Genomic DNA, 22,482 nt, shown 5'->3' with positions numbered 1-22,482 from the left:
TTAGAGTAGGGTAATAAGAAATAAAACCAAATCTTAAAACACCTTCCCCCCACCCCTCCCTTCTTCCCAGGCTCAACTTCACTCCCAAACTCTCTACCAAACCACCCCAGCAGCACAGGGGGACGGGGAATGGGGTTTACGGTCAGTTCATTACACGTTGTCTCTGGTGCTTCATCCTCCTCGGGCAGGACTCCTCACACCCTTCCCCTGCTCCAGCGTGGGGTCCCTCCCACAGGAGACAGTCCTCCACAAACTTCTCCAATGTGGGTCCTTCCCACGGACTGCAGCTCTTCACGAACTGCTCCAGCGTGGGTCCTTTCCACGGTGTGCAGTCCTTCAGGAGCACACTGCTCCAGCGTGGGTCCCCCACAGGGTCACAAGTCCTGCCAGAAAACCTGCTCTGTGGGCTCCTCTCTCCATGGGTCCACAGGTCCTGCCAGGAGCCTGCTCCAGCGCGGGCTTCCCACGGGGTCACAGCCTCCGTTGGGCATCCACCTGCTCTGGCATGGGATCCTTCCCGGGCTGCAGGTGGAGATCTGCTCCATCGTGGACCTCCCTGGGCTGCAGGGGGACAGCCTGCCTCACCAGGGTCTTCACCATGGGCTGCAGGGGAATCTCTGCTCCGGCGCCTGGAGCATCTCCTCCCCCTCCTTCTGCACTGACCTTGGTGTCTGCAGGGTTGTTTCTCTTACATGTTCTCACTCCTCTCTCTGGCTGCAGTTTCTGCGCCTGCCACAACTTTTTTTCCCTTCTTAAATCTGTCCTCCCAGAGGCACTACCACTGTCACTGATGGGCTCAGCCTTGGCCAGTGGCGGGTCTGTCTTGGAGCCGACTGGCCTTGGCTCCATGGGACACAGGGGAAGCTTCCAGCAGCTTCTTACAGAAGCCACCCCTGTAACCCCCTCGCTACAAAAACCTTGCCACACAAACCCAATACATCATCACACTGTCCATATGCAATTCAACTTGAGTAACGTTTTCCTAAGCTCTGAAGTCACCTTCAAAATCAGGTTTTCAATGCGTTAGCTTTTCTGTGTGCTCTTGGAAAAGGTAAATGATCAATTTTTTCATATTTGTGTTCTACCAGAAATGAAAGAATAATGCTGTAACCAGTAAAACTTTTCTCAAAAAAAGAAATACAGTGCTTTGAATACAATTTTATCTACAGGGCTATCTTATTGTAGCAATGAATTGAATGCGTATCACAAAAAAGTATCTGAATAGTTGATAGCATTATGTATAAAAAAAAAAAGCAAATGGCAAAATACTTTGCTGTTATCTGGCATGGTCGCAATGCAGATGCTAGGTTATGTAGTGATTTATTTCCATTATTTGCCACCAGCTTTTTATTAAAAAGGCCCATTAGAGTTCATATGGCATTATATGTAAAAGTGTAGGCCTTGCAGTTGTAGCTATTTAAGATCAGCTATTGCGTAGTGCATAGATCTTTGAACTGTAGATACTTTTGTTTTTGACAGATATCCAGCCATGTTAAAGCGATTGACACAATTTACCAGTCAACAGATTTCTCAGGAATCCGTAACATCAGCTTCATGGTGAAACGAATAAGAGTAAGTTGTATTGGAAATAGTTTTAGCTTCGCTGATACTGCTTGGAAGCTGTATTTTTCAAAAGTCCTGTTGCTGTTCACTTGTAACCATTTATTGTTAGTAATTTTGTAACACAAGTGTCTCTGTAAAACAGTTCCTTAACCCATTTATTCCGTTTGGGTTTAGTGTTTATTGTCAAAAGCCTGCCGCTTCTGTTGTTAAGCTGTAGTCAACTTTTATAGGAATCAACTTACATTTCAGCATTGTTGACTGTGCGGTGAATAGACTGTATTGGTCTCCAAGAACTTTAATACTATATAAATAAATAGATATTAAATAAATTATGACTATCCAGATTGAAAGTTCCTTCTAAAAGTGATGATTTAAGAGGATAAATATAAGCTTTTGGGTGCTGATGGAAAGGAAGAAGAAAGAAATAAGGGAGTGGGGTTTTACTACACAAATGCAATTCTTTCTTTAATGTAGGACTTAGTTTTCCAAATATTGCGGTGGTAATTTGTCAAGGCCTATAAATCTTTAGCAACATCTTTAACTATTTAACACAACAAGGTATTGACAACAGTAAATCTCTTGACTGGTATTTACAAGTTAAGTCAAAATGAATCATGTCTTATAGTTTGTTTCAATTTACTTTTAGATTAACACAACTGTAGATGAGAAGGACTCTTCCAATCCCTTCAGATTTCCTAATATTGGTGTGGAAAAGTTTCTGGAACTGAACTCAGAACAGAATCATGATGATTATTGCTTGGCCTATGTGTTTACAGACCGTGATTTTGATGATGGAGTTCTTGGTCTGGCTTGGGTTGGAGCCCCTTCAGGTAATTATATCCAAACCTTCAGTGCTATGAGATAAAGTATTGTAGGTCGGTACAAAGAAGAAAGGTAGAAACCATGTCATTTAAATTGACAGCAAATAGACAAAAATGTCTTAACCAGCTTTTCACATTTTTGTTTAGGTATGGTTTGAATTATATTTTTTAAAATATAAACAGCATATCATGTGTCGCTTCAATTAGTCTTGCTGTCTTTTTGATGAGCAAGATGTGAACAATAAAGAAAAATTTATTTCTTTTGTTAGACAAAGTTGGTATTACTTGGATGGCTTTTATTTATGATGGGTATGAGTGACCAGTAAAGTGACAGAAGAAACAAGTATTTTTGCTATATATAAACAGAGGTTACAACTATGCAGTTTGAATTTTGTAGTAGAATCACACTGATTAGATTTTGTAGTAGAATCACACTGATAGAAAACTTAGGTTTTCTAGGTAGTGCTGGAAGCAAAATTATTATTTTATTTTATTTTTAATAAAGTAAAATTAGTGAGATCTTGTTCTGGGAGATACCAGAATAATTATTGTGTGACTCTTCTTGAACTGCCTCTCATTAGTTTCAATCTAGTTGTGTATTTTGGGTCTGAAGTATGTCTCGATGTGAAAAACCAAACAATAGTCTTCATGTGTGCAGCATCTTGAGATGTTTATCCTGGATGTATTAGTTTTGTAGAGTGTATTGGATGTATTAGTTTCATAAAATGATGTATTTGAAAGATGTTAGTCTTTAAATTTGAATAAATACAAATTCTTTACTAATAGCTCAGCACAAATTCTAAATTGTGGAAACATTCACAGAAGTAAAAATCAGAAATTCAGAAGGAATAGTTTTCCATTGTTTCTTCCCTCGAGTGATTTCTATACAATAAGGAATTAGGCTGAAGAGCAACAGGTTCTATGAGACTTTGCAAGAGACTGGATACACTTTTATGAGAACATTATCAAGAGCTTTAGCAGCATTCAAGTAATTGTGGAAGAAACATTAAACCGTTCATGAGATATAGCTATACATTATGATCTCACTCTGTTTACTGCTGTACTTTCCTCTAACGCACATGTTGGTTGTAGAGTACTGGAGCTATGTAGAAAACTGTTGTGGCATGACAGTCTCTCAGACTTTGATTTTAGGAGATTATAATGCTCGAATAAGTATTAGTAGCGTATTCAGAGGGGTAACAGATCAGTGGATCCATGAGTGTAGTAAGTATGTTGGAGGGACCTGTGTGGACTAATCTTAGTGACCATGGAAGAACCATAGGAAAAATAATACACAGGTGGTGTATGTAAATAAGAAACTGGGTCCGCGATGACTAGTCCAGTGTATAGACTGAGCAGCCACAGGATGAATTGGAATGTGCTTTCCATAAACACTGCTTCCAAAACTAAATTTAATTTAGAAAAATTAAGTTGCTTTGAGATTTTCATTCTTAACGCATACTGACATAGGTTAAACAGGATATTTCACTAAAATGGAATTTTACTTCAGAAAGCAAGGAAGCTTCTTTAGAGTATTTTTTAGACACCACTTATGTTAGTAATAGAATAGCTGAATTCTAGAATATTGATAATGCCTCAGTACAAACTCAAGTTATGGAAAAATTAGGTGAAATTAAAGTCACAATTTCAAGACTTTTCCAAACAGTGTGTGATGCACTTTATTGCTGACCTTCTAAATATGGGTCTGATTAACCCACGCATCAAAAGTATTTTCAGCTTTAGTTTGTACAGTGGAAAAATGAGTCACTTTTGCTGACAAGGATATATAGCTAATCTTAGGCATTTTATATAAATGTAATATATAAAATGAGAGAGGATCTCCTGTGATTTTACTGTGGATGGTTTTTTTACTTAGTGAAGTCTAAATGGGATGTAGATTGAGGCTGCCTGTATTGGACATTGCACCCTGCTAGTCTTGTACTACAGGTATGATGAAATCAGGGCTTGTCCATGCAGTGAAAGCCCAAAATAGCTCTTACTTAATAGCTCTTCTAAAACAGCTAACTTCTGTATGAACGTATCCATTCAGTGCTGTGAGAGCATTACTGTGGATAAATCTAATCTACTTTCAAAATTGGTTTAATATTAATTACATAGAAGAACTCTTAGTCCGTAGGCATCCACTGAGGAGGCAAGCTGTTTCTTGTTCTAAATGTCACTAGAAAAGTAACACAGGACTTCTTTTTCTTAAATGACTAACTGTTGTACTTTTGTCTAAACGCAGGGAGCTCTGGTGGAATATGTGAAAAGAGCAAACTGTATTCTGATGGTAAGAAGAAGTCTCTGAACACTGGAATCATCACCGTTCAGAACTATGGCTCTCATGTTCCTCCCAAGGTTTCTCACATTACTTTTGCTCATGAGGTTGGGCATAACTTTGGTTCACCTGTGAGTATTGCTATTGATCTTTTAACTCATTTTCAGCCATTTTGAAGCGCATGATTTGCAAATGGAGTTTTTACTTCTTATAAACAAGGAAAATATGATAGTGACTGCATGTGCATATGTGCAGGTACATCATGCGTGAACAAAAAACAGACTGCAGAACTAAGCCCCTTTTATGAGTATTTGACAACACTGGCGCAACAGTGGATTTTGTGAATTGTTTATTTCCACTAGTTCAATCTCTTATAAAGGGACTTTATTATTATTCCCTAAAAACTTCCCTGCTTTTATTGAAGACGAGGGTCACACACATCTTTTAAATATATTTTAGTTTATCCTAGAGAGGAGGAGGAAGAATCAATGCAAAAATGATTAAGACGATACTTTATTCAACAAATGAAGGTAGAACTGGTTCTTTTTTGTGTTCAATTATTTATAATTACAAGTTTACCTTAGAAAATCATGGAGAGGATTAAGGTACCAAGAACAGTATTTTAGAGCAAAATTGTCTCCCAGTCATTTAGGGACATGATTTATTTGTGGCAAGCTGAAAGCATAAGCCTTTTGGTTTTGCTGGAGATCAGAACAAAGTTTTCTAGTTTGGGGGTTTTATTTTTATTTTTAAACTGAAGTATATAGGCTTTCTACTCTTGGAAGTAAAATGAAATCAAGATATGACAAGAATCATGAGTTCTTCCAAAACAGCTGTTCACATGTGAATGCATTGCTCATGTGCCTTGAAAATACCTAGTACCACTGCTCTGAGTGGGAACAAACAAGCCTTCCAAGTATAACTGAAAATATGAGCACATGAAACTGAAAAACCAGTCCCACTGAGTGAAACAACTTTTGGATCTGCCTGGAAGATGGTTCTTTTCATTTTACTCTAAGCTGCATTTAATCCAGGGAAATACGTGAAAGTACATGTTTCGTTCTACCAAACTGTAATAAATTATATAGTTCTCACAACTGTGTTGAAAATTTTAAAATTTACCTACTTCTTTTGGAGACATAGGTTGTATTTCTGGAAAGTTGGATGCATCAGAACAGCATTAGAGTTCCTCTTACACTTAGTAACAGTATGTTGTCAGTCTGCTAATTGCTAGTATGCCAAACTCTAATGCATTTCACTCATCATGCTGGATATTGTATAGATCTAGTCACTGGCTGACAGAAACAGACTTCTCTATTCTGAAGATCTCTTTGCACCTCCCTCAAAATGAGCAAAAAGAATGGACTGCTGTTTCAGTTAACTCCTGCTTTTATTCCACTGAAAACTTATTGCCCTTTTGTGATCATAAAGCCACTCTTCTTAGGAAATGGCAACTTCTTTGAGTCAGAATTCATTCCAAGACATGCACTTGGGGTACAAATTACCAAAAATGTGCAAATAAGCTAAAACTTAAGAAATCACATACTTGCTACTGTTGTCTGGGAAAAACAAAAAAAAAACGAAACCAGATCTTTCTTTTCTGTATGCTTTTTGTATTCCAAGAAACCTTAGAGTATAAGATGGTGTTTTGTTTTTATGAACCTTTTATTCTTGCTGTGTTAAGTTACCAAATCAGGTTACTTTTGCACATGTATAAAAAGATAGCAAGAAATTAGAGAAGCTGTTTTGGTAGCAATAGTTTTAAAATACTTGTTTTGCAGCATGATTCTGGAATGGAGTGCACTCCAGGAGAGTCCAAGAACTTGGGACAGAAAGAAAATGGCAATTATATCATGTATGCAAGAGCTACATCTGGTGACAAACTTAACAACAACAAGTTCTCTATCTGTAGCATTCGAAATATCAGCCAAGTTCTTGAGAAAAAGAGAAATAATTGTTTTGTTGGTATGTATTTAGTTATCCTGAAAGCAGAATGGCTAAGCTATTACTATTGTGCTTGATTAGAAATTTATTAATTTTTATTTTACTTTTTTATTTATCTTACTCATTATTTATTATTTTTTTTTAGTTTATTGAAAAATTCTGTAAGTAAAGAATTGAATTTGAGATCTGGAGTACTGTGTCAAGTTTTGGGCTCCCCAGTACAGGAAAGACATGGACATACTGGTGTGAGTCCAGCAAAGGGCCACAAAGATTATTAAGGGATTGGAGCATCTGACATGTGAGGAGAGGCTGTGAGAGCTGAGACTGTTTAGTCTGGAGAAGAGAAGGCTGGGGAGTGGGGTCTATCCTTATAAAAGACTGGTGGGAGGGAGTAAAGAAAACAGGGCCAGAGTTTCAGTCATGCCCAACGAAAGGACAGGAGGTAAGGAGCACAAATTAAAATACAGGAAAATCTATTTAAACATTAAAAATATAAGGATTTTGCAGGAATTTTCCTTCTGGAGTTTGATGTGTGAGCTCTCACAAATTTTGTGAGATAGTGCAGCAAGTAGGGTTTGGGTTTTGGAGCAGTAGTAGTTCACCCCAGTACCATCAGCTTTAGCCTTAAGGTCCTCAGACTCTTAAACAAGGAGTGCAAGAAAGGATGCTGCTCCGGTGGAGGCTTAGCAGAAAGCTTCTTCTTATCATTGTTGATTTCCTACCCACACAAGAAAATCCCGCTGTTATCAGCAGAAGCCTTTTACTCAGAGGCTTAAAATTCTGAATTGTAGGAATGACTAAGCTGGGTGGCAAGCAAATAATGCAAGTTGACTTGAGCCCTAGTCTGAAGTCCATCTTGACCAGTCATTTTCAGTCACGATTAGCTGGATGCTGTTGCAAGTCAATGTTAACATTTATAAGTCTATTTCCATATTCTTTGTATTCTTTGTACATAAATATACTGGCATTTTTCAGAGTCTGGTCAGCCCATCTGTGGTAATGGACTGGTTGAACAAGGGGAACAGTGTGACTGTGGATACAGTGACCAGTGCAAAGATGAATGCTGTTACGATGCAAACCAATCAGAAGATAAAAAATGCAAGTTAAAACCAGGCAAATACTGCAGGTATGGTGCATGTCTGTTTCAGTGCACTTTAATTTTTCATATTTATTGGTAGCTATAATTGATATTTTAGAATCTGAGTCTGTTTACTTGCATTCTTAAAGTATTTATTTTGTTTAAAATGCCTTATACAGTGAGTGAGAAGTTCATAAGCTCAATTATGCTATGCAAGTCTTGGTGCTAATTGTAGCTTGCTTTCCCTTAGATGACTGTTCTCTAGCTTTTGAAAAAAACCATAATATGGCACTGGAGTGTATCAATGCTAACATATAATACTCAGTGCAGACAAATATGTGTTGGAATTCTGTTATCTTTATTGGAAATGTGTTGTGCAGAAGTCTTGCAAAAAACATACGATTCAGAAAAACACAACCAGGACGCTGTTTTTGTGATAGGTACAGGAAAGTATTAATTACCCAAAGGACAGTGGAGGATATTACAAAATTGGATCCTATCCTAGTGCCATTTCTACAGCATTGTGTAACTGGAAGATGACTGAAGGATAGGGTTGATTTTTTTTTTTCATTTAATGCTTGTTTTGTAAATTAAATTAAACTATGTTTTTAAGTCACCTTGTATCTTGGCAGTGTTGTGTACACAGTGGTTATTAGAGGAACTTTTAAAGATCATAAGACTTACAGTGAAGTAACTCAACTTCTACCTTTTAGTTCTGTGACTTAAGATACGTGTTAAATTTTTACCTTATCTGAAAACCTAAGTGGATTTTTTTCACATGAAAGGCATGAGCTTTTGTTCCTCTCTAAAGACAGACATAACTCTAACGTCTGGTTAGACTCAGCCAAAGATGAAGAGAAAATTACTATTATTTTTAAGTCTAAACCAGCTCAACTTTTAATACAGCATACACCATTTTGTTCTAATTAAACTTTTCTGCCCTAAAAATGATCTTTGTCATCCTGGCAGCGGGCGTAAAAGTAGCATCTACTGTTAAAATGTATTTGACAGCGTAGACATTGTAGAAGGACCATCTCCTGTGAATTCCTAGTTGCAATAATTTTGTATGTCTTCTTCCCCCTGCCTGCCCACCTTGCAAATTCTTATTATTTCTGCTAAAACAAGGGCCTTACATTGTCTTGCTTTATAGTTGTTTTCTGAGGTTTTATGTTTTATGTTGCACCTATGGTGAGGAGCTGTTTCCTTCTGAGTACAACAGGTGCCACTGCCACCTCCTTTCTTTGCTCTCTTGTGTTCAGCTGACTGTAGTCTAGCTTTATGCCCTGCTGGAACAGTCTTAAATATGAACTACTGCATCATTTTTGGTTTAGGATTCCTTTTTTTTCCCAGTTCTATTAAGATTGAAAATTTTACTGTACAAAGAGGTTTCCAAAGACATGTAAAGCAAATCCAAGTGTAAGAATGGATCATGTAAATAACACGTTAAAATACATTTTAGGAAAACTATGGTATCTATTCAGCTACTTTACATGTCTTTCATGGGTGATGTAAGAGTGATTTTTCTTAGCATGCAGTAGTTTTAAAATAGAGACATCCTGACCTGCAGAATGTCTGTGCTATCTTCTGATGTCCACTGAATGCCAATGAGCACACTGAATAGTGTTGAGATACAGAACAATTTGAGAACTCAGGAGGCTTAGCTTTAATCAAGTAGTTACATATGTTTTATAACATAAGGGGCTCAGATGCTTTGATGTCTGTGACAGAAGGGAGTCCAAGTGTTTTGGGGGAGCCAGTGAAGCTATATGGCTTCTTTGACAAATGTTTCCTTCCCCCAAAATTTGTTCATGTGCTGACTGTGATTTCTAATACAAGATCTGACCTGTCTCCTTCTCTTTTCTTGTTTATTTAAACAATCTAAGTGGTATGGCTGCAGAAAGTAGAAAAAAAAATTTCTTACAGATGTTAATCAGTGACAGATAAATCTTGTCTTATTTACTATATTGAAACTGATACTATCAGACTAATCAGTTGTTCCTGAATTAATTTTGCTGACTTGCTAATTGAATGTTTTATATATACAAACTTTGAAATGCTGTTATTTTCTATACATTATCATTTAAAATGTGCTTGTACTGGTTTTCTAATATTATGCAAATAGTTCAACTGGTTACTACAATGACTAAGAAATCTGTATTCAGTGCAGTAACCTTTTGTTACCTTAAGGGACAGAAAAAATTATTTTCAATCCATGGTTTACTTGGCACAAATCAAAAATACGTTGATTGTTTGAGTAGGTTTCAGGACGAAGAGTTCTTCTGGAATCGTTCATGCTTTTTCTTTACATCCATGTTTTCTGCTTATTTCTAGCCCTAGTCAAGGCCCCTGCTGTACTGCACAATGTAATTTCAAACTGAAGACTGATAAGTGCCGAAATGATTCTGACTGTGCAAGGGAAGGAATGTGTAATGGTGTCAGTGCTCTCTGTCCAGCATCTGAGCCTAAACTAAACTTCACAGCTTGCAACAGGCACACACAAGTTTGCATAAATGGGGTATGATTTTTTTTAGTCATATGCAACTGCAGTTGTTTATTGTGAGGCATTGTATTATGAAGTGATGTGGTTTCAATACTTAATGGAGAAGAGTGTAAGAATCTCTTTTTCAGTAAAAATGTTTGATTTATTGCTCTCAATCAAAATAATTCTGAAGGTACACCAAATATTAAGAAACAGGTAACAAATATCAAGCTAGCTTTACTGTTCGAGAAAGTTCCATTTGAAGTTTTTTGTAAAAATCAGGGATATGAAAGTGTTTTATTTCCTAGTTCCATCTTTTCATTTTATGTCAGTCTTGGTCAAGTAATTTTGTTGCCTTAGAAAATTAGATATGCTGTCAATACATGTTGAATTTGGTTTAATGAAAATACACAGTTCCCATGTGCATGTAGCAGATGTGCAAGCATATGGAATTACTCTGAACTGCCATTAGTTTCCTGGGTTAAAGAGTCCACGGCAGTTGCTATGAAATATTGATGGGAAGTCTCTTATAAATCAATCTATGTTTACTTGGAAGCAGAAACAAGCAGAAGTCATCCTCTTAAAGAGCTGTAACTTTTGTTGCTGTCTGTTTTCTGCAGTCCAGGTTTTTAATCAAATAATACTGCTTGTAATAATTTTTCAGCTAATATAGAGTAATCTTAAAGATAGAGGTATTGTCTTTATATAGTTACTTGATTTAAAAACAAGATTATAAATAACACTGAAAATTTTTTTATTGGAATTTGAAGGGTCCTACCACAGTGGAGTTAAATACAGAATCTTTCCTGCCATTTATTTTTATTATTATTTTCTGAGAAAAAATATTTTTGAAGAAATGCTTTTGATTTATTTTCTTAACCATGATTTTGAGTAATCATGTTTCAGTGTGAATTGTAGTGCTATGAGTGTTTTGCAGGGTGCTCTGAGGCCCTAAAAGAAGATAGTGTTAAAAAATGAAATAGGGTAAACCACCTTTAAAAAAATTATCAAATAAACCTAAACACTGCAACTGAATAACTGTAATAATTTTCTGTTTTATAAACTTTAGAGGAAATTCTAGCTATTATTTTTATTGACAAGCATCTTTAGACCTATGATTATGCTTTCAGCTATTAAAAATTAATATCCTTCCTAATGTCAGTGTGCTTAAAAGTGAAATTGATTTTTGTGTTCTCATGCTTTTGTCTCATCAACAGCAATGTGCTGGCTCTATCTGTGAGAAGTATGGCTTGGAGGAATGTACATGTGCTAGTTCAGATGGCAAGGATGATAGAGAATTGTGTCATGTCTGCTGCATGAGAAAAAGTAAGATTTGTCTGAATTGTAAGCATAAATATAGCAGTAGGTATCTGAGGAATCTTCTCATGGTGTTTATATTTTAGGTTTTGTTAACTTGAGAGCATACTGTGATTTTGTTTGTGCTTAGTTTCAGATAGACATTGCATTGTATTTTGTAGGAAATAAACAATATATTCTGGTTTTTTACAGATTAATAGAAACTTGAAATTTTTCAAAAGCATTTTGAACAATTGAACACCAAGGTTTCTTTCATGCATGCATGTTTTAATACCATAATGGTATTTGTATTCACTTTTCAGTGGACCCAACTACTTGTGCAAGTACAGGCTCTAGCCATTGGGAGAAACACTTTGGTCGTAAAACTATTACTTTGCAACCTGGATCTCCTTGTAATGATTTCAAAGGCTACTGTGATGTGTTTATGAGGTGTCGGCTAGTAGATGCTGATGGCCCTCTAGCTAGATTAAAGAAAGCAATTTTTAATCCGGAGCTATATGAAAATATTGCAGAATGGATTGTGGTAAGTGGTTTTTTATTTTTTATCTTGCCAGTGTAATACAAAACTCTCTTGTTAATCGGTATTCACAGTTGGTTTGTGTTGCTGTATATATAAAGTACTTCAGGATTCTTCAAATTATAATCAGTCCTTGTTTTATTAGTTTTTCTATAAGCACCTTGAGGGCAGCAAACAAGTTTGACAGATTGAAGGGAATGGAAACAAATAGATAACAAATAATTAAGTAAATATTTTGTGTTTAATCCCTCTATTCACTCTACTGTCTGTTTTGGTGTAAATGTTCACGTTTTTAATTTATTGGGTTTTCCTGGTTTATACTCTTCATATTTGAATGCTCTGGTTTCTTTTAAGGAACTAAATATATTGAACTCTAGCATTTCTTATTTTTACTGCACTAGATGACACTTTCCTAATAATAGACTGGAAGGAGACCTGCAATGAAACACCATTATAGAGCTGCATAGTCAATTTTGTGTAAGCTGTTGATTGTTTTAGGCTTATATAGCTCTGTTGTAGTGTATTTTCTGTGAAATACTTTTCTGATAATAGAATGAATCTGAAGTATTTGGGTTTGGGGTTTTTTTTATAAGAACTTTGGGGACGTTTTTCTTTAAAATTTTATGGTCTTTTAAGTGATGTTTCAGAACAGGTTTTTGATGACTTTTAAAAGGCAAAGGAAAGCCATATTCAATGACCCCTGTCTCTTGCGCATGTCTGCCAGCCCTCCAGAAATCATTCTTCTTGTGTTTTTAGGCTTATTGGTGGGCAGTGTTGCTTATGGGAATTGCCTTGATCATGTTAATGGCTGGTTTCATTAAGATATGCAGTGTTCATACTCCAAGCAGTAATCCAAAGTTGCCTCCTCATAAACCACTTCCTGGTGAGTACACCAGATAGTTAAATTTGTAGAGAAATGTTTTATCCTCAACTGTTTTATCCTAAAGGGAAATTTCAGGTGTCCCAACCTACAGTTCTTAGTCTGGCACTGTGAAACTACAAATGGAATTCATGCCAGTGAAACAATTCATAAAAATGTAACTCCTGCCTTATTTTCCTATAACACAATATGCATATCAAAAGAAAGCTTTGAAGACTTAGAAATAAGTCAGAGTTCCTTTTATTTCCTATTCCATGCTATGTTTTGTAAGAATCAGCCTGTTCAAGGAACTGCTGTTGAGATGATAAAATGTATTCTGTAAATACTCTATGCAGTTAATTATCTATTTAAAACCTTGCAGGTCTAAATCTGAAGCCTTTCAGAAAAATAGTTATATTTAATTTGCATGGTCAGGGCAACTTTTCTGGAAATCATTTCTTTTTTAAATTCATTGTAATAATGTGTACCTTTCTTTGAAACAGGCACTTTAAAAAGGAGGAGACCACCACAAACTACTCAGCCACCACAGCGGCAAAGGCCCCGTGAGAGTTATCAGATGGGACATATGAGACGTTGACTGCAGCTTTTTGCCTTGGTTCTTCCTAGTGCCTACAATGGGAAAACTCACTCCAAAGAAAACCTAATAAGTCATTGTCCCCGGCCTAACTCTCAAAAATTGAAGAGGAAAAAAAAAAGCATGATATGCCCTCAAAACAAGTGGAAATGGTTAATTTTTAATAAGTGAATCTTCCAGCTCAAAAAGAAGAAAAGTGTTTTTCTTGCATATTCTTAATTTAGTGGCACGAAGTCCTAGAGTATCATGATTCTTTCCCCCTTCTGTGCTCTTCATTGCTGCATTTTCTTCACTTGCAGGCAAATATGGCTGTAGTAAAACTTCTACTCAAGAATTGAAAAAAATATATATTTTTCAACTGCCAGACAAGGCTAGGAAGCTAGACCACCTCAGCATTGGAGACATTACTTGTCTATGTATATACATTGTTATATGCAGACATGTATTTCTAACGTACACCCGTACTTGTGTGCAATTGTAAACAAGAGAATTGCAATATGGATGTTTCTTTGTATTATAAAACTTTTCTGCTATTAATGAAGAAATTACTGTTTAATTGACATACTCAGGATAACAGAGGATGATGGTGTGTAATGGTCAAGGATCCTGTGATGCTTTACACAGCAATTTTGAATCAAATCAAACTTTTTTGTCACGATCAAAGTTGTTTCAAGCACTCATTTCATCTTTATCAAACAGCTGCTAAGACATAGCATACAAGATTGACTGGTCTTTTAGAGATATAACAGGTGTTCTGCAAACTTTGCAAATGCCAGAATGTTTAAAAATGTTTTATGTAAGTGTCTAATTTCTTGTAGTTCAGCATAAATTTCTTTAATTTGTCTGATTATTCAGTTAAATAATGAATAGTTAGATGAAATATTTCCATGCTTTATTAGAAAAATCTGCCTGTTATTCAAATTGTTTTAAAAATTGCAACCATTTTATTTGGGCTGTTCAGATATTCATACAGTATGATAATTAAGTTCGTCTTCTGAGGGATGTGGAAAGAAAGAAAAGCTGTAGGTTTTTTTATTTTCTTTTTTAATTTATCAGATATTTGGATAACTTTTCAGCATGATGCTGTTGACTGATAACCACTAAAGTAGAGTGATTTGCCCAGCTACTGTGGCAGAGTTAAAATTGTAGTTAGGACTACCAGTTTTCCCACATTTTATACCAGTAGCGAGGTTCAACAGCACAATGTCCCATTCCAAAGTTTTTATTACGAATGTAAATAATTGGCATTTTTGAAAGAGGAAACAAAAGATGTCTTAAGGTGCTTAATGCTATGCAGGAGATGAAAGGGGGCATTACAAAATGTTTAAGCTTGTGATATATTTATTGCTTGTTTTCCAAAAGCACCAAGCTGATTAGAGACGCAAATGGCTATGATTTTCCTGGCTTTGCTTAGGAGAAAATTTACTAAGGGTTGGACAGGCTTCCTTTGTTTTTTTTCTTTTTGTTTTGTTTTTTAAGAGTATAAGGTTTACACAATCATTCTCATAATGTGACGCAAGCCAGCAAGGCCAAAAATGTTACAGAATATAATGGGATCTCTTCCTTGTAAACTTGTACAGTATGTGGTAACTTTTTCAAAATACAGCTTTTTGTACATGGTTTAGAGACAAATTTTGTACATGAAACCCCAAGTCCAATAGACTATATAAATAATTCTAAATGATCTTAACTAGTTAGAAGTGTATGTAGTTGCTTTTAAGTCATTTTAAATACATTTGTTTTAAGACTGTGCAAAGGTTGGAAGTGGGTTTGCATTTCTAAAATGGTGACTTTTATTCAGCAAGAGTTCTTAGTAACTTCTTGAGTGTGGTAGACTTTGGAACATGTAAATTTTTTGCCTGTAATGTTATCCTGTGGTAGGATTTTGGCAGAGAGATGCTGCCCTATTTTATTTTGAGTCTAAGTTAAATGTTTTCTGAAAACAGAAATGTGCACTGAACTCTCCACTGCAAGTCAAGATGTGGTAAAACCGAAAGAAAGTTCAAGACAATGAAATGGAATACTACTGTCAATTTCATGTCCACTGTGTTTTATACAGTATCTTTTTTGTTCACTTTGGAAATTTTTACTAAAAATGCAAAAAATAAAGTATTGTGCAAAGATATGTAAGGTTTTTTGAAACTTGAAATGCATTAATAAATAGACTTGATGAAATCATCCTCTGAAGATCCATTTACTTTTTGAACCCTGAAAGCAAAAAGGAATACACAGATTCTGCTTAATTTTTGGCTTTCTCTTGAAAGAGGCTGTCATGCCAAAAAGTAATTGTACTTCACACTATTGAAATGCACCTCCCAATTTTAATATCATGCAGTAAAATGTAAGACAGTGTTTTTGTGTAACCTTTTTAAGGAAAAGCCCTAAAATTACGTTTAAATTCCTTGTATGATCACAGGAATAAAGCTTTCTCTGTTCTTATCTTCAAAATGGAAACTACTTAGTGGTGGGTATTCAAGCCTGGCACCGTAGCTACTGAATGGTAATACCTTCTGAAATAAATATATATTTGAAGAGGAATACTGGAATTGTGCATTCAGAGTATTGCATGTTAACTGATAGATAAGACTTAGAAGGAGCAAGTTTGCTTTTTGCAAGGTGTTTTAAAACTGCTGAGCTGGCACTGTGTTTCCCTGTGTGTTGTATAGTTGATTTAAGTAATAAGAGTGCTTTTAAAAGCCAAGTCCAGCCAGCTAGCCTTTCATTCTTAGGGCTGTTTGTTGAGAGTGGCCTGCTTAGACATCTGTTTCCCTAACTGAGCAGCATATGCTTTGATGTAATCAAAGCATATTCAGAGTTCCTGCCTTGCAGTACTTTTTATTTTCTTTTTCCCCTCGCTTTTGTTTTTTCTTTTCTTTTTTTTTTAATAGAAGTGCTTCCCCTTGCAGCTGCATTACACTGTCAGGGCAAAAGGTATTGAAAGAAAATCAGTTGGAGCAGAGCCCTTCTGCAAACCAGCATCATAGGTGCCTAATAGATTTGGTGGTGGTTGCATTTAAATTTCTGCCTAGGAACACAAACCAGGTGTGTAGAAATAATGCCTAAACATCTAAAATACAAATTTTCTGTATATTTTAAAATGTTTTTGGGGGAGATAAATGGGTACATAAATAGCTGTAATTTCTCCAACTAATATTCAACCTGATAGTCCCTAGTTGTAGCTATTCATTTATTCATCTTGAATTTCTTAATGTTTTAGTCATTAAATGTATACATTCACCTCTGGGATAGAAGCATATATGGTCAGAATGGTGTGAATGTGAGAGAAGCAACAAACTCCCCTTAAGCTATGAAACTCTATTTATACCATACAGACTAGAAGTCATTCATATAGTTTGCCTTTTATTTAACATTCCAATATTTCTTTCAGGGAAAAAAAAAAACACAAAAAGGAAGGAAGAGATTTTTTTACTTCTGAATATTGGAGATTCATTATTACAGAGAGGTGATTGAAAGGACAGCAGTCATTATGTCGTCATAAGCTGTGCTTGCGCTGACAGGATTAGGCTCCTCATGGCTTTCAAGGTCTTGAGTCAGTTGTTTGGAGTGAGACAGGAATAATTCCAATGAGCAGAAAGTAAGGCGCCGCTACAGGCACTTGCAATTGTAGGTACGATTTCAGTATTATATTCAGGCATTGTACAACTTTGAATATGCTGCAACTTGGGCTTTATTTCATTTTTATGTTAGAAATTAGTGTGATGGCTATCAAAACACAGGGACAGGATTTATTTAGACATACGACTTCTGAAAAATGACATCAGAATAAGGATCTTCATATCCGCAAGAGTTCAAATACTGAATGTTCTTTTAATTTTCCTATTTGACTTTTTAAAGGTTTTCAATTTGTCTGAGGATGTACTAGCTTGTTTCAGTTGAACTGGAGAATGGGTTTTTTTCCTCAGAAACTTTAGAAGTCCTCAAACTGCAGTATCCCCATTACTTGAGTTTCAGCACACTGTAGTCATCTCTGACCTTTTTTCCACCTGCTTTTCCTGAACTTACGCTTTCAAGCCTGTTTCTCCTAAAGTTTAGATTCCTTTATCGGCCTTCTTACCAAGTAAGTGATAGTAATGTGAAAGAAATGCCAATTTTAATGTCTAAAATGTTTTTAAGTGTGTTAGGATGTGTAACTACAGGAAAACTATTACTTGAAAGGCTCTGTGAATATGCATGTTTTACATCATAGAAACCTCATTAAAAGCTGTCTCTCCAACTCTAGTGGTTTTTTTTTTTTAAGGTATAGCAAAACACTGATGTCGTAGTTTCTGCACTGAAGAAGCACAGTCCAGTTCTTTCTAACCTTTGTCTCTTGCTCCGTCATCGTTCACTATCTTCTGAACAAAGCCTTTTTGGAGGAGTAAGAGTAGGATTTGGTTCAGGAAGCTTACAGAGTTCATAGGAAGTTGGTGATAACCAATGTTGTAGATGCAATTCCAATGACAGTATTTCAATTCTTCTATGAGTAGACATGTATTGTATAAACAAAACAACTCTAAACATAAGAAGTAAAAGTGGGAGATCTTTAGCTTTCCCCAGAAGCAAAAATTGAATTCTAGAAACAATCTAGGGAGATGCATAATTTGAGTTAGCCACACACACGTACTTCTCTCTCTGTTCTCTCTCACTTTTCATTGTGCTTTGGAAAACTAAAACGGCCACACTGTCATTTTTGTTTGTTGTCTGTTATTCTTCAGGACACTGTCCATTTTAACTTCATGCCCCTAAAAATGTTGTCACTGGGTCTCTAGCACTTCAGTGTCTCCAGTGGATTATAGCTACTACAAATGTAAAAAAATAAACCAACCATCATCTAGAAAAGGTCTGGTGCTTACCTAACTATTTCAGGGATACTTATTGCTGAAATTTCCCTCTTCTGTGTGTGCTCCTGATTTGACTTCTGGCTATTATTAAAGTGATCGATTTTTAGATAAACACAGAACATATTACAGAGCTTTAATAAAATAATTATGTTAGGAAATTTAAGTATTGGGGATAGTAACCTGAAGCATGAAATTAATCATTTAAATTGTGTTTTTTGACATAGGAGGAGGAAATACTTTTCATGTTTTAAAAAACCAATTTGCATCACTGAGCAAAATCATTTAAAGCACAAACCTTCATTTTCAGTAAAGATCTAAAGATTCTTTTACATGGAATTTGTATCTAAATCTATAAATATTTCTCCTAATCGAGATGCTACTCCAAGTGGCCATTTTAAATATCAGATCAGCTTCTGAAATTCACACCTCAGGAAGGACAACCATTCTCGTTTGAAAAGTAAGTATGCTTCAGTTCCCATCATATTTAGTCAGCCTTTCTGTTTCTGTATTGAATATTCCTGATTGTTTAAAGGACTGGTAGTTATTGAAAGCCACTTTTAAAAGTTGGAAGTTAATATTCTGAATGTTCAGCAAAGATGCCTGCGTTCAACATTTGATCACTGTTCATTGCTTGTGGGATTGCTTGCTCTGCTCAACTTGTTCATTTGTTGTGCTTTTAAAATAAATCTCCCTTTAATCCTGCTAACATCTGTATATTTTGATTCAAAATTCCCTGCAATATCGGTACGGAAAATATGCTTTGCTCCAGGTCTTAGGACTATCTTGCACTTTTTTTACCATTTAGAGAACATTTAAAACAAATTAAATTCAGAATACAGAGTTGTAGAAACATAATTTTTAATGAATCTTGTGCTTAGCATTACAAAGTGACAAATGAAATACTCTGACATACATATTGATTTCTATTTCAGTATGCACTAGCTGTAAAATAAAAATAATCTGAGACAATGTTTCTTTATGTAGTTTATATTCTGACATAGGAAAGAAGGGAATTGTTATGTTTGAATTTATAAAGTTTGTTTATATACACTAAAGATGTTTGAGGGCTTTACCATTTTCATTTATTCATGCAGTTTTGAATCATGCTAAAATCTGCTATGCAGTGATTTAAAACCTAAAAATCTCGAGCCTTACCTGAATAGGTAAATATGATTTTAATGCAAAAGTTAACTGAACTTAGTTGTGCTAGGATTGCATGTAGTATACTAAGCATCATTAAAATAATTAACTTACTAGTAATTTAAATCAGTACTTCAATTAAAACAGTTAAACAGCAAAACATTTTCCAATAGAACAAAGTTTAGTATAGCATTTTTAGATAATAGTTATTTGGCTTGTCATATGGTTATGACAGATAGCTCAAGCATTCTGTATGTTGAGATGTGTTTTAGGTTTTGAATGTTACAAAGTAAAAAGTTCAAACTCTTTGTTAACAATGTTACCTATTTGGGAATATTTTGTTCTATTAATTATTTAATTTTTCCTTCCTTACGGAATAATTTAGGAAAGTCTTATCTGATAGTAGTCACTATTAGCATTTCAAAGTATTTAATGGGAAATGAGGCTTCTTTTTCCCTTAAATTCAACAAAATGAAATTTTTCAAAGGCTTATGGCAGTGATTCTTTCAAATAGTAATCTTTTTCTTTCTAGTGAGCAGGTGTTTTTTAAAACTTTAAACAATTTAAAACTGATGGTTGCCCTTCATTAAATCGCTGATTGATCACATTGAGAGTAAGCTCGTAGATGAACAAAGCACATATTTCAGCTTACTGTTGTATCACAAAATCTAAATTTTTTTTTAAGGCATTTTCTTTACCACCTCTGAAACTATCAGGATATTTAAATTTAACATAGCTGTGTATTTTTAAAACATTTTACTAGATGTATAGTATTTTGAATATATTTGGTGAGTAGTCTTTTGTGTTCTTGCTCATTTTCTGTTTTGTCTCGGAAAGCGATCTTCACACCTCACAAATGTTTTCTCCTGGGCTGGATGAAGGTGAACGTTGTCAATGCTTTGAGAACAAAATGTCATTCTAGAAAGAAAACACAGCATGTAAGCATGATGTTACTTTTTAGGGCTACTATCTGTATTAAAAGCGTGCTCTCTGGATACACCAAATCTGACTTTCTTTGTCCTGTCTTTTACAGGAAGGTATCTGATTGTTTTTATGGGCTTGTGAGGAAAGAGATGCATCTGGCTGCCAGATAGTAGGTACAGAGTAAAAGGAGTAGACAGCTCCCATGTACTGACTGCATTATGCCTCCATCTTTCTGTTACCATACACAGCATACTGTCCTCCAGAGCATACCCTCACAGTGATTTGGTCTTTGTATTCTCAGTGGCCATTGTCATTGTTTCAACTACCAGGATTGCACTATTTAGCCTACTAGTACTTAGTTGGACTACTAGTATTTAGTTGTGAGGTTGCAAAAAATCAGTTATGTAGGATGCTAACAACATCAGTAGCTACATATGCTACAGAAATATTTTCCATATTTGGAACTCAGATATGTTGGAATCTGGTATTTTATTGCTCATAATAGTCTGTTTATTAAGTACTTTTTAAGTTTATGCTGTTACGTTGTGTCTAAGTGTTTGTCATTAGATAATCTAACAGGAAAATTTATCATGTCTATAAATATCACAACATTGTGAGGTAAAGGTACATGGAGATAAAATATTGTCAACAGTTTGTTCAAATTCTTGAGAAAGCACAAGACAACTCAAAACACATCTTGTGTTTACTACCTTTTTTTTAATATTGAATTTCCAGGATTGATAATTCTTTGATCCATGATGTTTGGTCTTTCCAAGACGACTGAAAACTACACAGTCTTTTCTTTGAGGAAAATACTTTTCTTTGAGTGTCCTTTGTTCCTCCTTTTAGAATCACCTAATAATCTTTCATTCCCCCCTGTCCTGGTTTCAGCTGGGTCACATCTAGTATATAAACTGGGGGGAGTGGGGGCGGGAGGATGGCCGCTCGGGGACTAACTGGGTGTTGATTGGCGGGTAGTGAGCAATTGCATTGTGCATCATTTGTATATTCTGATCCTTTTATTATTACTGTTGTCATTTTATTAGTGTTATCATTATCATTATTAGTTTCTTCTTTTCTGTGCTATTAAACCGTTCTTATCTCAACCCACGAGTTTTACTTCTTTTCCCGATTTTCTCCCCCATCCCACTGGGTGGGAGGGGGAAGTGAGTGAGCGGCTGCGTGGTGCTTAGGTGCTGGCTGGGGTTAAACCACAACACCCCCTCAAGCATTAATACAGTATTTCAACAGTAACATGTCATTTCCTTTCCCATGACAAGCCCAGATTGCACACAACAAAACCCAGCACGTAATCAGTATCCACTAAAATCTTGACACAAACTCCCACTTCTGTTTGCAGAAGAAACCCCAACTTCTGAGGAGCCTTAGGTAGCTGAAGACACCAGCATCATTTTTTGTTAGTATAATAATTAGCCACCTCAGTTACCCATTTCCTAGGATTTCTGTAGTAGTACATGAGTAGTATTTGGGAGAGTAGTAGTGCAGGAGTATGTGCCAAGTGCTGGGTTAGGATAGGAAAATACTTACAAAATACATTTTCAGGGGGACAAAACCCAAGAAAATATGATCCCTCCTCTGGCCCCCCAGCACACACAGATTGTCTTATGAAAATATCTCTAAATTGTCTAATTTGTGTCAGTATCAAAGAGATGCAGGTCTCCCAATAAGTATTGTTCCACAGGAAGTCTGCAGTAGTTATAACTGCTGCTGGTAAGAAAGAGACTGCAGCAAGGAATAACCACCTTCTAACTGAGCCACAGTTACAAGGTAAGACATGCTTTTCTCATTAACCTTAATTAAACTGCTCAGTTAAAATTTCTCAAAGGATTAAAGCAGTGGGAATCATTACAAGTTTTGTTATTCTGTCTTCTGGCTGAAATTTCTCTGTGAATAAGCAGTTTCAAATGTGTTATTAGCATTACTGTATGTAGAGAACAAGGCTACTCAGACTTGTTGATCCAGTTTCAAAGCAGTCGGGGGGGGGGGGGGGGGGAGAAAAAAAGAACACACACACACACCCCAAAAAACCAAAACAAACAAAACACCAAAAAAACCACCAAATACAGAGTTCAGTTTGCATTCTCTTTTTTTTTTTTTCTGGAAAA

General features: G+C 35.7%; 2 protein-coding genes across 4 annotated transcripts in view; one reads left to right on the top strand and one right to left on the bottom strand.

Annotated features, from left to right (window-relative positions):
- ADAM10 (ADAM metallopeptidase domain 10) overlaps nucleotides 1-15,629 on the top strand; it is a 57,604-nt gene extending 41,975 nt beyond the window's left edge. Inside the window, exons 7-16 of the mRNA XM_075045377.1 lie at nucleotides 1,480-1,572; nucleotides 2,210-2,393; nucleotides 4,630-4,793; nucleotides 6,444-6,627; nucleotides 7,582-7,732; nucleotides 10,016-10,199; nucleotides 11,381-11,489; nucleotides 11,783-12,003; nucleotides 12,754-12,880; nucleotides 13,360-15,629. Of these exons, the coding sequence (XP_074901478.1) occupies nucleotides 1,480-1,572; nucleotides 2,210-2,393; nucleotides 4,630-4,793; nucleotides 6,444-6,627; nucleotides 7,582-7,732; nucleotides 10,016-10,199; nucleotides 11,381-11,489; nucleotides 11,783-12,003; nucleotides 12,754-12,880; nucleotides 13,360-13,454 (1,512 nt within the window). The 3' untranslated portion in view covers nucleotides 13,455-15,629. The remainder of the gene's footprint in view (nucleotides 1-1,479; nucleotides 1,573-2,209; nucleotides 2,394-4,629; nucleotides 4,794-6,443; nucleotides 6,628-7,581; nucleotides 7,733-10,015; nucleotides 10,200-11,380; nucleotides 11,490-11,782; nucleotides 12,004-12,753; nucleotides 12,881-13,359) is intronic.
- A 2,441-nt stretch (nucleotides 15,630-18,070) lies between these two features.
- LIPC (lipase C, hepatic type) overlaps nucleotides 18,071-22,482 on the bottom strand; it is a 94,538-nt gene continuing 90,126 nt past the window's right edge. For all 3 annotated transcript variants that reach the window (XM_075045381.1, XM_075045380.1, XM_075045383.1), the window contains one exon: nucleotides 18,071-20,350. In XM_075045381.1, the coding sequence (XP_074901482.1) occupies nucleotides 20,245-20,350 (106 nt within the window). In that variant the 3' untranslated portion in view covers nucleotides 18,071-20,244. The remainder of the gene's footprint in view (nucleotides 20,351-22,482) is intronic.

Source organism: Buteo buteo, chromosome 13, assembly GCF_964188355.1.
Source record: "Buteo buteo chromosome 13, bButBut1.hap1.1, whole genome shotgun sequence".
NCBI classification, from domain to species: Eukaryota; Metazoa; Chordata; class Aves; order Accipitriformes; family Accipitridae; genus Buteo; species Buteo buteo.
Note: the sequence above shows the minus strand (reverse complement) of the source record. Positions and strands in the feature narration are given on the sequence as shown.